At 39.6% G+C, this 14,448-nt stretch overlaps 1 protein-coding gene across 1 annotated transcript; it reads right to left on the bottom strand.

The window, feature by feature from the left end:
- Positions 1 to 508: 508 nt before the first annotated feature.
- gtpbp4 (GTP binding protein 4) lies at positions 509 to 11,104 on the bottom strand. The gene is made up of 17 exons (XM_084913057.1): positions 10,981 to 11,104; positions 9,921 to 10,091; positions 9,721 to 9,824; positions 8,374 to 8,510; positions 8,143 to 8,243; positions 7,760 to 7,852; positions 6,657 to 6,848; positions 5,604 to 5,669; positions 5,419 to 5,508; positions 5,229 to 5,339; positions 5,060 to 5,137; positions 4,452 to 4,503; positions 4,269 to 4,369; positions 3,337 to 3,534; positions 2,465 to 2,530; positions 1,739 to 1,882; positions 509 to 1,054 (listed from the first exon to the last, which is right to left on the bottom strand). The coding sequence occupies exons 1-17, from the start codon at positions 11,026 to 11,028 to the stop codon at positions 902 to 904; spliced, it is 1,905 nt and encodes a 634-aa protein (XP_084769183.1). The 5' UTR covers positions 11,029 to 11,104; the 3' UTR covers positions 509 to 901.
- Between the last annotated feature and the right edge of the window lie 3,344 nt (positions 11,105 to 14,448).

The following is a 14,448-nucleotide window of genomic DNA, read 5'->3' on the forward strand; positions in this document are numbered from 1 at the left end:
AAAAAATCAAAATGTAACACAAAACAGTATCAAAAAACAACTGTAGGAAAAGATGCAAAAAGGTCATACAAAAGGATCAAAGAGAGAAAAACAACCGAAATGAGACAGTTACTACCAAAATGTGAACCATCACAACAAAAAGAGTTGAAAATTAACCATGAAATTAAACTAAAAAAAAAGAAAAAGATGATTGGTAGGACTGTCTATGTTTGTTATGAAAAAAATGAAACATTCAACTAAAAGGGTTTGAAAAACATGTTGGTGTGCATATTTAACACAATCAAGAAAATGTGTTATTAAAATGTGAAAGTAAGTTTGGACGTGATGTTTCAGTGCAACAAAACTGCACGTTTGGTGCTGCAAAATTGGCACAACTGTTGCACAACTGAGACAATTATCACCAGTATTTTCAAATCAGGAATATAAACACACAATAAGGTTCATTCCTGTCACCACCTCGTCTCTTTAAGATAAAATCACTCCATAGAGAAAAATATGACACCTGAGATATTTTAGTTCCGATGTGTTTATTTGGCTCCCGTGTTAATATTTCTCAAGAAGAGACTCTAAAGGAAGCATCATCATCACTTTATCCAAAGTAGAGCCACATACGAGCTGTAAGGCAAAAGGTTTCATTTTACTGATACTGACAAGAAGAAACCTGACACTGAATACAAATCAGCTTCACACATGAACTACTGCAGTAACACAGTAAGACATTAACCACTACAAAGTCTCTGCCATTCAATACAGTTATGTTTTCGTTACAGCTGAGCTTCACTTCCATGAGCAAATGCTTGAGCTGAAAATTGGTATTAATATAATCACTAATCATGTAAATGGTTCCCCGGCAATGGTGCCAGCAGAGTGTCCAGGTGTCAACAGTCCAGGAAAAGCAGTTTTATCTGCGATCTGTGGTGCCTGACTTCCTCTTCCCAGCCAGGAGGTGTTTGGGTTTGAGGTCAAACACATGTCTGTCTGCCTCTCCCTTCTTGCCCTGGCGGTTCATGTCTTTCTGGGATTTCTTCATCATCTTCTTCGTCTTCTTCGCCATCTGATGAACAAACGGACAAAGCTAGCGGTCAGTTTACAGAATGAGGGATTCACTTCATGCATCTATTACATTTTGAACTCCAGACTAGTTACTGCATATAATCCACTCCTTCCTGTGATTCAACTGTCACTAATGAAAGCAAAAAGACACCTTCAAAAAACATTAAATCACACTTGATGCTTTTTAAGAGCTAAAAAATAAGAAATAAGAACAATGCTGAAATTGTATTTTTAACCTTTATAAATAAGCTGCAACTACTAGTAACGTATAAAACTACTGATAAATGCAGTAATTCCTGCACACGACAGTATGCAGTTTAAGTGAATCCTTGTTGGTCAGACAAAAAAAGGAATTCAAAGGTAATCAGGTATTTAGGGTTTCTGCTGGTTTACTGACAGTCAGCTCAGCCTAAACTGACCATCTGAGATTAAACATCAGCAAGTAACATTTAGGATCAAATTTTTCTTTGCAGAAGGTAACTGGATTAAAGGTAAGCTGGCAAATACTTCAGTTATTTCAGTATTGGCCACTTTGTGATTAATTAAGTGTGAAACAACTAATGTTTACAGATCTCTGATGTGAGGTGTGTCTGATGTGTCCACCTTTTCAGAAACCTAAAAGACTAAGCGAGTTGATCACAGAGCAGATTTTAGTTAAAAGCTGAGCAACGCCACAGCCTCGTACCTTTGCATCTCGTAAACCAGACTGGTCTCGGGGTGGACGGGAGGCGCTCTGGCTGCGGGTTCGGGACGTCGGAGGGGCCGAAGCTTCACGCTTACGCTTCTTAGCGACGCTGCGGGAGCGTCTGGCCTGCTGCGCGTAGTGACTCTGAAAGTACACGACAGGAAACACTTAAGACACAAACATCTCCAAAGATTCACTCATCAAGAACCAGTATGAACAAGAACATGAGACCACATCAACACCATCAACCCCGAAGAAACACGTAACCACGGAAACATGAATGAGTTTACAAACTCTTCAATAATGAAAATAAAACAAATGAATCTCAAAACAACCAAACTAATTAAAGAAAATATAAATAAAAGGACACATATTTACCAAAATAAAATTCGTTCATCAAACAGATTAAATGAAAACACCCTAAAGAAGATCATACTGAAACAAACGTTTCACTGTAACTATTCAAAAAACCCTTATATTAAAACTCCAACAGTCCACGCACCAAACCCAGCAAGATTTTATCCTTTATTATTAGCAATAAACAAAATAATATAAAAACCTAGCCTCGTTCCACGCCACACAGTTTGACAACCTTTTACTATTAAACCACATAGTAAAAGGTTGCCTCTTTTTTATTTGTTACCGTGGGCACCATTGTAATTAATATCATTATCATTAATTCAGTTACATACATCCTGTAGGCGCCGATTTCAAATCAGAACTTACATCGTCCTTGTCGTCCATGTCCAGACCGAGGTTACCCATCTCCTTCTCGAGCCGCTTCCTTTCAACCTGAACATATCAGAACAAACACAAACACGAGCTCAGACATCCATGTGAAACGTGGGTTCAAAAGACAAAAGACAGTCAAAGAACTAAATGGAGTCACCAGCTTGAAGCTTGACGGAGTAACTCTGGGTAAAAAGCTCCACTAGGTGGAGCCTTCAAAATTTGCCCTGAAAGCGGTTCATTTTCCTTTTTCTTTCTTAAACCTGGCTAAATCACCATGGTAACTGATGATGAGCACATAACCTGGTTTCCATGAATGCCACGTTTCCACTGATTCTTTTTTCCACTGATGTTTTGAGTGCAGTGTCGATTACTGAGGGAATATGTTTTATACGTGCCCGTTTTAAGACATACCAGCTATAAGGATCCAGCAGCTCAACCTGTGTGTCACGCTGTCTCTACATATGTTCAGCCAACGATGTGACGTCTTTAAACTTGATTCCAATCTGCTGATTCTCACCTGCTGCCAAGTCTCTTATTCTGCTGGAAGTGCGGCAAATTTTCCATGTTCGAAAAACAGGAATAGCAACCAGCAGAGGTGAGGTGATGAGTAGGAACGCATTCATAATTCTTTCACCTATTTGTCAGCACTTGATACAGTTTAAGCTCTCAGATGTTTGTTGACATCAAAGAAATTAAACACCAACAGGTATTAAAGAATAGGGGGAAAAATCTGCTATGTCGGCATATATTTTTATTATGTTTGGAACAATCAATATAAAGTATTTGAAGGCAGCTGTACTTAAATTTGACCCACATCTCAACTGCAGCAAGGTGACGGTGAGTAGCTTAAACTGAGCCCTGCTCACCTTGGTGGCGGTCCTGGGCATGCGAGGTCCATGCACATCCTTTTCTTTCGACTCCAGGACCTTGAGTTGCTTCTTTTCGCGGATCTGTTTGGCAAGAATGCGGATCTCTTGCATCTCCTCGTCCTCGCTCTCTTCGTCAGAATCGTACTCCCCGGCTCGTTCCTTCAGCTCCTCCTCCTTCTCCAGCTCCTCCAGTTTCTGTGAGGGTCGAGAGAAAAACAAACACGCATTTAGAGGACAGAGTTTAAAGGGCAGAAACACATTTGACAAATGCCTTATTCCTCTTTTTCTTCATTAAGCCTTTCTGAGAGCATCCTGGAGATAAATGCATTACATTCATGCTGAAGGCCTCAGTGGTTCAGTTGTTAACATTAAAAGCTCAGAATAGGTTATATTTCTTTAGTTGTTCACATTATTTTCTACATTTTGGAATATCAGTGTGGTCATAAACAACAGCACAAGTAGCTCAGAAGTAAATATAGAGGTATGCATTACAGTTATAGAGATTAGTGTCCTCTGCTCGTGTAGCAGAAAACAAAAGCACAGAGGAACCGTAGATGACAGGAAAATGCACTTTCACTACACAGAAATGAATCCAGTCACTATTAATCATAAAGGATCTTGTGGTTTTCATTGTTTAACAGTTTTTGCCCTTTGTTTCTTGGCATGGCGGAAGGACCAGTTAAGGGAAGTAGGTTTCCCCAGATTAATCTGGAGGCTGTTACGTTTTTAATGTGAACTTCTCCTTTGTGGAAGAACACAAACACAGATGTAAACAGCAGGTAACCACAGCCGTTCATTTTATACTACGCTCTAGCCTGCTCAGAGGAAGCGTTCACAGTTGGTGTCCTTGTTTGCACACAGATGTCTGCAGAATCTCAGCAATGTGAACCTTTGCAGGCCTTCGTGCACATGCAAAAGCAGACGCTCACCTTCATGATGTCGGGATCAATGAAATCTGCGATGTTGTGGCCCTCCCACACTTCAGGAATCTTATCACGCTTCTCATCCTCGTTCATTAGATCCCAGTATTCTAAAAAAAAAAGAACAGCAGTGAATAAATGGTCTGAAATCTCACAGCAGCAGCTCCGTTATTAAAGGGAAGCAGTTCTTACTCTGAAGGTCCAGAATGTAGTCATCACCCAGCTCCAACTCCAGATCTCTCTCCTGTAAGAAGAACAGGAAACAATTATTTTACAAACAGCCGCACAGAGAGAATTAAACTCAGCAGAGGAAGAAAAACTCATATTATTACTCATTTTTTGCTATTTAGAGTCAAAGAAAGATTATTGTCTCCGGGTTCTGTAAAATAAGATAAATATACAATGAAATTGAATGAAGAAAATGCAATTAACCCAAGACAGCAGTCAAACTCATGTTTATTTTCTTCTGCAAATTAGCAAATCTAAATATAGTTTTAGTTGAACATGTGAAAATATTTTTTTGAGATGTTATGTTCTAAGTTGAAGGCATTGTATACGTTTTTGTTGTTCAAATTTAGATGATGAGGATGTAAACCTGAGGGGGTAGGGCTAAAAAAGTATATACTTCTGCCTACTCCTTTTCAAACAACTGTATGGAATGATTTTATGAAACGTTGGTGAATGTATATGTTTGAAATAAAAAAAGAACTGAACTGAACTGAAATGAAATTAAAGTAAAGAGCTTAAGTAAATGCTTGCCGTCTCTTTTGCTATAAGCCTGAAGTTCCCCCCACACCTACCAGTTTGCGTTTGGGTGCGTCCACCTCCATCGCTTTCCTGCGCATCATGGCTCCCTCTGGGATGAACGGAGGCCTCTCCTGAAAACATGAACAGATTTAACCTTTAACAAATGTAAGAAAAAAAAAAGCAAAAGTCTTAAGAGTGCCATTCAAGAGCTGATTGACTGACCTTCTCATCCCTCTTGGCGGGCATGGCCAGGTGCAGCCGGTTGAGAACATCGTGGACCTTCTTGCCCTTCATCTTGGTGTTGACGCGATGAGCGAGGAGCTGGTCGCACGCCTGAAAGAAAGATGGCAGCCACGGTGAGATCAAATACTTGACACGCGAGCAGAGCGAGCCCGAGTCAGCTGTTTCTCACCTCGGTTTTAACCTGCATGACGCCCTCCTCGGTCAGGGTGCTGGTCTCGATGACGGGGATTCCCTCTGCAGACAGGTCTGCAAAGATTTTCTGACAACAAAGAGGACATTTAACGTGTTAAGCAAATTCTTAAACACATCCTACACATTCCTGTCTTTGAGATGTGCAACCTGCAAACCACCCACCTGGTTCTCCTCAGACAGCTCGCTGATCTTCTTCACGTCACATTTGTTTGCCACAATGATGAGAGGCTGCGGGGTACAAAAACAATCACCAACAGTGTGAGTGCTAAAAATCTTTTAAAGTCAATTAAACCTGAAAACCAAAGTCCCACCTCTACAGTAACTTTTGCATATTTGAGCCATGAGAAATTTTAACTTGAATCTAGGAAATGTTTCAGAGCTAGATGTCCTCAAAGTAAATAAGGGTAGGTCAAATTTGGCGCTTTTAAAATATGTGGTATTTTTTTCCAGCATCAGTACAGGAGCTGTTCTAGGTTCAAAAACATGTTTAAACAACCAACATTTTTGTAAATCCACCCAAAATGTCTCTTAGCAAAGTCTCACTTCACTCCCTTTACAACTTGGGGCAGTTTTCTTGTGGCATACGACGGCACAGGCTTTTACACACTTCACTAAACACAATCAGGAGACGGACGCTTGTGTTTACGGCTGGATCGCACTCAGACCCTCCACTGATCCTTAAACTCTCCCTATTCAAGAGGAAAAACTTGTCTACACCAATAATATTTCTCCATTTCACCACCATCATCGTAGGTGCTAATATGAACTGAGCGACCCATCCAGGCTGTACCCCTGTGAGGAGCTTTCACATGCCATCCCAAACATGTGATGCCACACTCTAAAGTTTACCCAAAATGCAATTCATCTAAGTTTTTATCTGATGATTATCAGAAATCAGATTTTTTTTAAATTTTAAAATAGTGTGTAAAATTGATTTGGTTGCAGTTTTTAAAACAGCTTAAATCTCTTTTTTTCAGCCCTGAAAGTGTTTGTGAAGTCATCAACAATGATCATCTGAATTAGGAGACACAAATATTAGACCCATCCCTGCTTACTAACTCGTAAAATATTCATAGTATGACGGACATTTTTTGCGTGACTGCTTAGACTAAAGTTCTTGTAGATAACGAATCAGCTGATTTTGAGGGGATCCAGTGGGTGAATTTTCAGGGACTGACTCATCTGCAGAACAGTTATGATATGCTGCCGTCTGACCTTGTTGGCGAACAGGGGTCGGATGCTGTTGAAGAGCTCCAGCTGCTCCTGCAGGGTGTGACCGCACTGCTCAGAAACATCCATGACGTAAAGAACCGCCGCCCTGAGGTGAGCCAGAGCCGTGATGGCTTGCATCTCGATGGTGTTCCTCTCCTCCAGAGGGTGGTCAAGGATCCCGGGGGTATCCACCACCTACACACAAACACACAGTTAGCATGTGAATAACAACAGGAGGTGGTAGCTTACTAAAATGGTCTTAGGTCAGCCTGTCTCACCATCCACCTTTAGGAGAAAACACAGCTCCCACTCCTCCTTCAGAGTGAGGGGAAAGCACCTATGCTAGATTTATCAGGATGCATTCGAAGATGTTTAGTATGAGCTTAAGTGAACTCTGTTAGGGAAACTGCTTTTAAACCTGAGACAAAACGCTGTGGCCGTTTTTATTTTCCTCAAAATCCAAGCAAAAAAATAGGAAACTCCTGAAGTCCTGAATGCCCTTCCTGCGGGAGTCACATTTATTTTCACAAGATTTCCAAAACTATAACCTAAAAGAGATAAAACTAAATGCTGATTTCTACCATGTTTATTTTTCCTGGGATTGTGTGGTCTCGTGAAGTTGTCCAGACTCTCAGCCAACTTTAAGCACATACATAGTATCATTTAGTACAGGCAAATCTCAGCAATAATGATCGTAAGGCTAATAAAAGGAAAACAGCTTTCATATAAATTAAACACAAACAGGAAGAATTTCAGCAGCTCTGCAGGTAAAGAGTTAAGATCACCAATCCCATGTTTAGTTAGAATATCAGTACAAAAGCTGCTCTATTCTGCCCCAGCGTTGCTTATGAGGGGCAGCCTATCAGATGACAGCTGGCTTAAAGGAAGGGAAAGCAGGGTAAAGTGGCTTGTTTCAGTGAGTGGATGAACTCAACCATGCAAAGCCATTCAAAGTGAGTCCAAGAAAACAATGTGTAGTTTGAAACGAGTGCAAAGCTTTCCTTTTAAACCTCATTTTCACATGCTTTACATCCACTGTCCTGGAGTTCATTTTTACCAATGAGATGATAACCACAGAAAAACTCAGGCGAGCAGGATCATCTCACCTGCCAGCGGAGGTATCTGTAGTCCATGTGACCCACAAACAGAGACTTGGTGGTAAAAGCGTACGGCTGGACGTCAACATCAGCTCTGGTCACCTGACAAGGAAGAAACCAGTTACACTGTTAGCTACACTGAAAGCAGGCAGATGGAGGCGACTGTTAGTGATTGCAATCTCTGTTCAGTACAAACAGAAAAAGAAACATTAGATTATAATAATTTAGGATTAGGATTCAACTTGTCATTACGCATGTAAATATACAGTCCGAGTCTAATCAGAAGTGCAAGCGCAGTAAGTGCGATAATTTAAGAGTTTAATCAGAATCTTGCTCGTAAAGTTGGCTCAGAGTGGAAATCAATAATCGTGATAAATGTGTCTGGGATTTACCTTGTTGATGAAACTGGACTTGCCCACGTTGGGGTAACCGCACAGAAGCAGGGTCCTCGTGTTTGGGTCGATGCTTGGCAAACGGGACAGATGCTGACGCACTGAAACACGAGTAAGGGTTACGTATGGAGACAGAAGAAACAGACTGAACTACTCAAACTTTTCAGCTAAAAGGAAAAGTACGATTTTGGACGGATTCAGCTTCTCAATCACAGCCTAAACTCTGCTCACCTTGCTCCAGGTACTCCAGGCTGGATTTCTGCCGTTTCAGGATGGTGCACATACGCCCGAGAGCAGCTCGCTTCAGCTGCTTACACCGATACAGAGAGTCTCCATACTTCATCAGGCGCACGTAGTCTTTGGCAACACTGAAAGAACAAAAGATGCCTCTTCACTACTTTGTTATAGGAGAGTAAGTCTAGACGGGCGTTGGGGTCGTTACTCAGATAAGTAATGTAGTACAAGTCACTTTTTTTAGGTAATCAATTAAATTACTTGATTATCCTCTGGAGAAAGTGATTCATGACATTACTTTTTGCATTACTTTGAAACACTCACATAGTTTTGTTTAACAATATAAACCTTACAAGGACACACAGGAGACGTGTGTGATCATTTTACAGTTTTAATTTTAACACTAAGCTGACAACAAAGTTGAAAACCAGCCCAAACAGAAGCACTTAACAGCGATCAACACATTCGACAGTAGAAATATGTACAGGTAGAAATGGAGGCATCAAAGACGTGAAGTCCTGCTGCTACACTGCAGGTCTGATTACGCTCAGCTTCAGGTTCTTGCAAGGACCTGACATCCTGTTAGCAGCGGCAGACAGTTTCTTATGTTTGCACTCTACCATCATCCTCTTGTTCTTTGTGCAATAAAAAATAAATAATGTTCATAAGTCAGAGCTCTAGACCACACCATCATTTCAGGAAGAAAAATACTGGCAACTGCCAATGCTTACATGTGTTTACAGTAACACACTGATGTAACTAGGGCTGCACAATTAATCTACTGTAAATGCAAGCACTGCCAATAGAACGCAAAGCAAAAGCAAATCAAGCGCTCCATAAATCAGTGCCTGTTCCTGCAGGAGCCAATCACAGCTGTTCTGTAGCTTGAAGTTTCTGAAGGTGTAATCTAAATGCATGAAGGCCAAGAAAAACAATGCAGTGGCTGCTAAACTGAATCATCTAATGAAACCCAGACATTTACAAAAACAGGCCTATTGAGCTCATGAGCATACCCACCAAGCTCACATAGATGCACTGAAGCCAGACTCTCATTCTGAAGGTAAGAAATCAATAAATACACTGAGTAACAAAGGCTTTAAGAAAATGGACAAACGATATCTTATCACCTTGCACAAATATTTTTCCAAGGTTCCAGAATATGCACTGTATGCAAACACCACAGAAGATGTCAAAGCTTTACATCCATCAGTGAAATCCATAAGTGAATAGAGTGAGAGGCTTTTGATTCAGATTTGTACATCAGGAGGAACAAAGCACAGCATGGATCTGAAAACAGTGTTCACAGCACAACAATAACCAGCATTAGATTTTAGATAAACTTACTTGTCAATCAGATTCTTGGCAATGTTTAACTGTCCTAAGGCCAACTTGTAATGATCTTTGTCATACAAGACGTTCATTAGATCAGCATAGAAAGGGTGGATGTCCTGAGGAGATGAAAAACATAACGTTACATTAAGCATCATACGAGTTTGACCAGATATTTAAATGAAATGAGTCTGTTTCAAATTTTCTTTTCTTACGTCGAGCTTGGGGAAGTCGGCCAGGATCTGCGTGAGGCGGTCATGGTAGTTCTGCTGGGTGAACTTCACCTTTCGCATGTAAAAGTGTCGGATACGGTGAATCTGGTAATGTTTGTGTACCACCGTGGGCGTCTTCCTTTGGGTTTTGGATAAAGTGACATCGATGAAATCCTGCACAGATTTAAACAGGGTAAAGGTCAGCCACAGATCACCACAAACAAACAATTCATTATAACATCATCTGAAAAAGTGATTTTATTTTTGGCCTCTACTGTCTTTAATTATTTGGCTATTTGAGGTTATATTTATCAATACATGAATAGTTACATTACGTACAAGAAAATTCCATTTCCCTGTAATTCAGTCCATTAAACCTCATATAATCGGTTTTCCTAGAATCCAGCCAGACCTCCCTGAGAAACCAATCAGTTTAATGTTTACTCGGCTACCGGGCAAATCAGGCAGCTTATAACACAATTTTATATGACGCTTAACACGAATTATAGTGTTTTTTAAAGTTCGGCATACAAGTTATATTAAAAAAAACTGTTTGAGGAAAGAAGGCAGAGTCTTTCATGACTTTCTTCTCATAGTAGGCCGCCACAACGTGGTGTTTAAAAGGACTGACACCACCGCAGCCATACGAGAGTCATTAGGCCTGTTTTCATGAGGTGATGAAAGTATTTTATACCTGCCGAAGTGAGCAACAGTGTCTCTGCTCACAGGAAACAGAAACGTATGAAACAAACAGCCTTAAACTTATACAGAGGTAAGAAAACACATACGTAAACCTCCAGATTTGTGAATGCAGTTCTGAAAGCGAAAATCAGAGCTACCACCGGCTAAGACAGACTTTTACTGGCTGTTTATTCACATGTCAGACTCAGTGTAGCAGTTTTCTGCCTGAAGTCTGCTTTTCTTAAACATGCTGCTCTCTCTTCAGCCCAGTAAGGCACGTGTTTTCTTTTCCACCATCTTTTATCTCCTGCCATCTCCCACAGCGAGCCGGACCGAACCTCAGCCGCTTTAAAACGCGATGTTAGCAAAAGGCAAAACTTACCTTGGCGGTGGGAACCACCATAATCTTCTTGAAATTATAAAGTGCCATTTTGTCGGGACACGTTGTAGTCCGCTGACGGCACGGGGAAAGAAAGCCCGGAGTTCCGCTACAGCCGGAAAAGACTCAGAAAACAGTTTGTGTGTGTGTTCTTTGGACACCGCCCCCTGGCGTCCGGACACAGACACAACAAAAATAGACACAACCACAAGAAATCCAAATCATCAAAAACAAAAATACTGATTGTATTGAATCATTTAGATTTATTCAAGAGACACAAAAGCTTAACAGCTTTTTTCAATAACATTTTATCTTATCTGTCTGTGTGAGTATGAGATACATAAAAACAACTTAAATGTACACATGCATATTTAGGTACTATTCATTTATATGTGTGGGTATTTATTTACATGCATATTATTACTTCACAATGTAGTTTTTACAGTGACAATAAAGACATTTATTCATTCATTTAGTGTTGCTGTTTACATAAGCAGGGTTTTCTTTAGAATTTTAAAAACTAAAGAATTTTTTTTTAGATTTTCCAAATTATTATTAAACAAAAGATCATATATTGAGATTTATTTAGACCCACTGATTCCACCGTATGCCCTACACAAAGGAAGGAGAGTTGAGTTTTTATTTATTTCCTGTCTGTAAAAACAGGTCTGAAAGTAACTTTGGGACTAGGTAGGTATTTATTAATATGGGAATCTCATTAGGTTTGTTTGCTGTTTGCTCATTACGTCCGAAAAATTACAGTGACCTATTTTATCAACTGATTTAATTTTTATGTCATTGATACATTTTATGTCAGTGATGCAGTTAATGACATATATGTGGGTTTTTTTCTTTTACTAAATTCCGTTTAATTTTGTTTTGCTTACTCTGAAATATTTGCATTTTTTATTATTTGAATTCATAGTATTTTGTTTGTATTGTCATTTTTATTATTTCAGATTACCTTTTATCTGACTGAGATATTTGTTTTGTCATGGCAATCTACTTTTTATAATATTTTTTGCTATGTATTTAATTAGGCTTTAATTAATTGTCTTATTTTTTCATTTTTATTATTATTACAACTTCTTTGTTTCTTTGGATTTATTTATTAATTATTCGTTGAATTGAATTGGATAAACTTTGGCTATTATTAATACTTCAAGTTGCCAGAAAGTGTCTAATTTTCATTTTAATTTAAGGTTGTGTTATTTGTATTATTTTATAATAAACAGAAAACTTTTTATAGCGTTGTAACTTGGAGTTGGTGACATTTTAATAAAACAATATTTAATAATAAATAATAATTATTTATCATTCACATATGTACGTGTGTGTGTGTGTGTGTGTGTGTGCTTGCTGCTTTGACAGCACTGACTCTAGTTTGAAAAACATTCTTGTTGTGATCCGCGCGGAGCGACAAGCAGCCAATCAACGGACAAGAATAGCCCGTGACCCCGCCCACTCTCCCTGATCACGAGTGGATCCGCGTGCACCCACGGGCAGTGTGGACCAATCAGGACGACCTGCTGCGAGCGCGAGCGAGGAAGAGTAAAAGGAGGGGGGAGGAGGGGTGGGGGCTGGAGCACTGTGTGACAGCTCTAGGCGCAGAGATAGAAAAACACTCGAAGAGGTATCACTCCGCTGACGGAGAGCGGCTCGTGTTTACATCCGCCTCGATCCTCTGGCTCTGCTCCTCCGGCCTCAGTGAGAACCGTATCAGACTTTAGCGCAGGCTCGGTATCCGCTAACTCAGCACCAGAACAGAAAAAGACAAAACAGGACAACATTTTTTCCTTAGCACTTTAAAGAATTTTCCCTCAGTGTCAGCTTTCCTCCTGCACTGATGATGAAATATAGCCCTGTGAGAAAGTCTTTCTTTATATTTTGCTTAAAAATGCAAAATAGGTGCAGCATTTTACTGAAACACGGCAGCTCACGTGGAAATATGGAATATAAGGTAAAAACAGAGTTTGTACAATTCTTTAGAGCTTGAAGGTCAATATTTGGTACGATCACTTTTATTATTTAACACAGCCTCAACTCTGTTAGTCTTCAGAAGTAGTTCTCCAGGTTTCTTGAAGGACATTCAAAGCTCTTCTTTGGATGTTTGCTGTCTTTTGTTCTGTTCTCTGTCAGGATGATCCAACAATGCTTCTGTAATACTAAGATTCAGGCTCTGGGGAGGCCAATCCATGACTGATGGTGTTCCACTGTTTTCTATCCAGGTATGATTTTACTGCACTGGCAGTCTGTTTGGGATCACTGCCTTTCCAGTCAGATATTTTCAAGATGATGTAGCATGAGGGGGTCAAAATCTGATGGCACTATTTCATCAGCATTGATAAGATCCCCAACAATACTTACTACACTATGACAGAGCTTCCAGACAGTTTTATAGACAGATACTGACTGATTTTTAGTCCAGTTCTTGTGTAACCTGGCACACCTCAGCCTTTTCTCCCTGTTTCCTTTGCTTAAGAATGACTTCTTGACAGCCACCCTTCCACTGAGAGTATTTCTGATGAGGCTTCAGTAAACAGCAGATGAATTATCCGAAGGTCCAGGATTCACCTCTCAGGTCCTGTGTCAGGTCTTTGCTGGATTTCATGACAGTTTTTAGGCCTGTCACTTGTACAGGTCACTCAGATTTGTTAAGGACACACTGCACATCATGCTTAGGTATGCCATGGTTTCAGCTAATAGCTCTTTGGGAATCCCCTTGTTGTTGCAAAAAGTAATGTATATTCCTGTCAAACCATTATGGGAGTGGGAATAAATGTGTTTTTTTGACAGGCTATTAGTAACAAAGAGCCAGAAGATAGAATCTGAAAATTTCTTCACTTGGTTGTCTGTTATGTGTGGACACAACACAGGTTCATCCTGTAAGTTATGTGGTTTTTTCATCCATAGGTCAGTGTAAAGCTGCTTAACAAACATTCCTGTGAACATGGTGAGGTACAAGGACTGGACTGAAAATGAGTGAAAAAGCAGCCAGTGTCAGCAATACAAACCCAGAAATAATCTGTCTCCTTTGAAGCAAAACAAATAAATGAGGTGTGACTTGAAACTTTTGCACACTTATTTATTTATTTATGTATTTATTTGTTTATTTATCTATCTATTTGTTACCATTTAAATATTCCTATCTATTTATTGTCACTTAAAGATTGGTGTTTAGATTTGTTCATTTGTTATGGTTTTTTAAATTTTCATGTCTCGCATTTATTATGATTTCAAATTAATTTTTTTACTTCTCTTGATAATACTTTTGTCACGCTATATTCTTATTTTACTGACTCATAAGCTATTATACTTATTTCCTATATATTTGTGTTTTACTTCATTCTCACCTGCTGTAACAAATTCATTTGTCAGCAGTTATTTTAAAAAGTTGTCTTGTTTGTCTTTTTAAGTCAAAAAGATTATATTTAGAAATAACCAGTAGCCCACATAGGAGTGGATATACCT

Source organism: Perissodus microlepis, chromosome 18, assembly GCF_051167445.1.
Source record: "Perissodus microlepis isolate ML-2025 ecotype Zambia chromosome 18, ASM5116744v1, whole genome shotgun sequence".
NCBI classification, from domain to species: Eukaryota; Metazoa; Chordata; class Actinopteri; order Cichliformes; family Cichlidae; genus Perissodus; species Perissodus microlepis.

What these genes read in the sequence shown, in the direction of transcription:
- gtpbp4 (XM_084913057.1), bottom strand. Translation starts at nt 11,028, where the DNA reads ATGGCACTTTATAATTTCAAGAAGATTATGGTGGTTCCCACCGCCAAG. An exon ending in TGGTGGTTCCCACCGCCAAG is followed by an intron (nt 10,092 to 10,980) that starts GTAAGTTTTGCC and finishes AAATCTGTGCAG; the next exon opens with GATTTCATCGATGTCACTTT. An exon ending in ACGCACCCAAACGCAAACTG is followed by an intron (nt 4,504 to 5,059) that starts GTAGGTGTGGGG and finishes TTCTTCTTACAG; the next exon opens with GAGAGAGATCTGGAGTTGGA.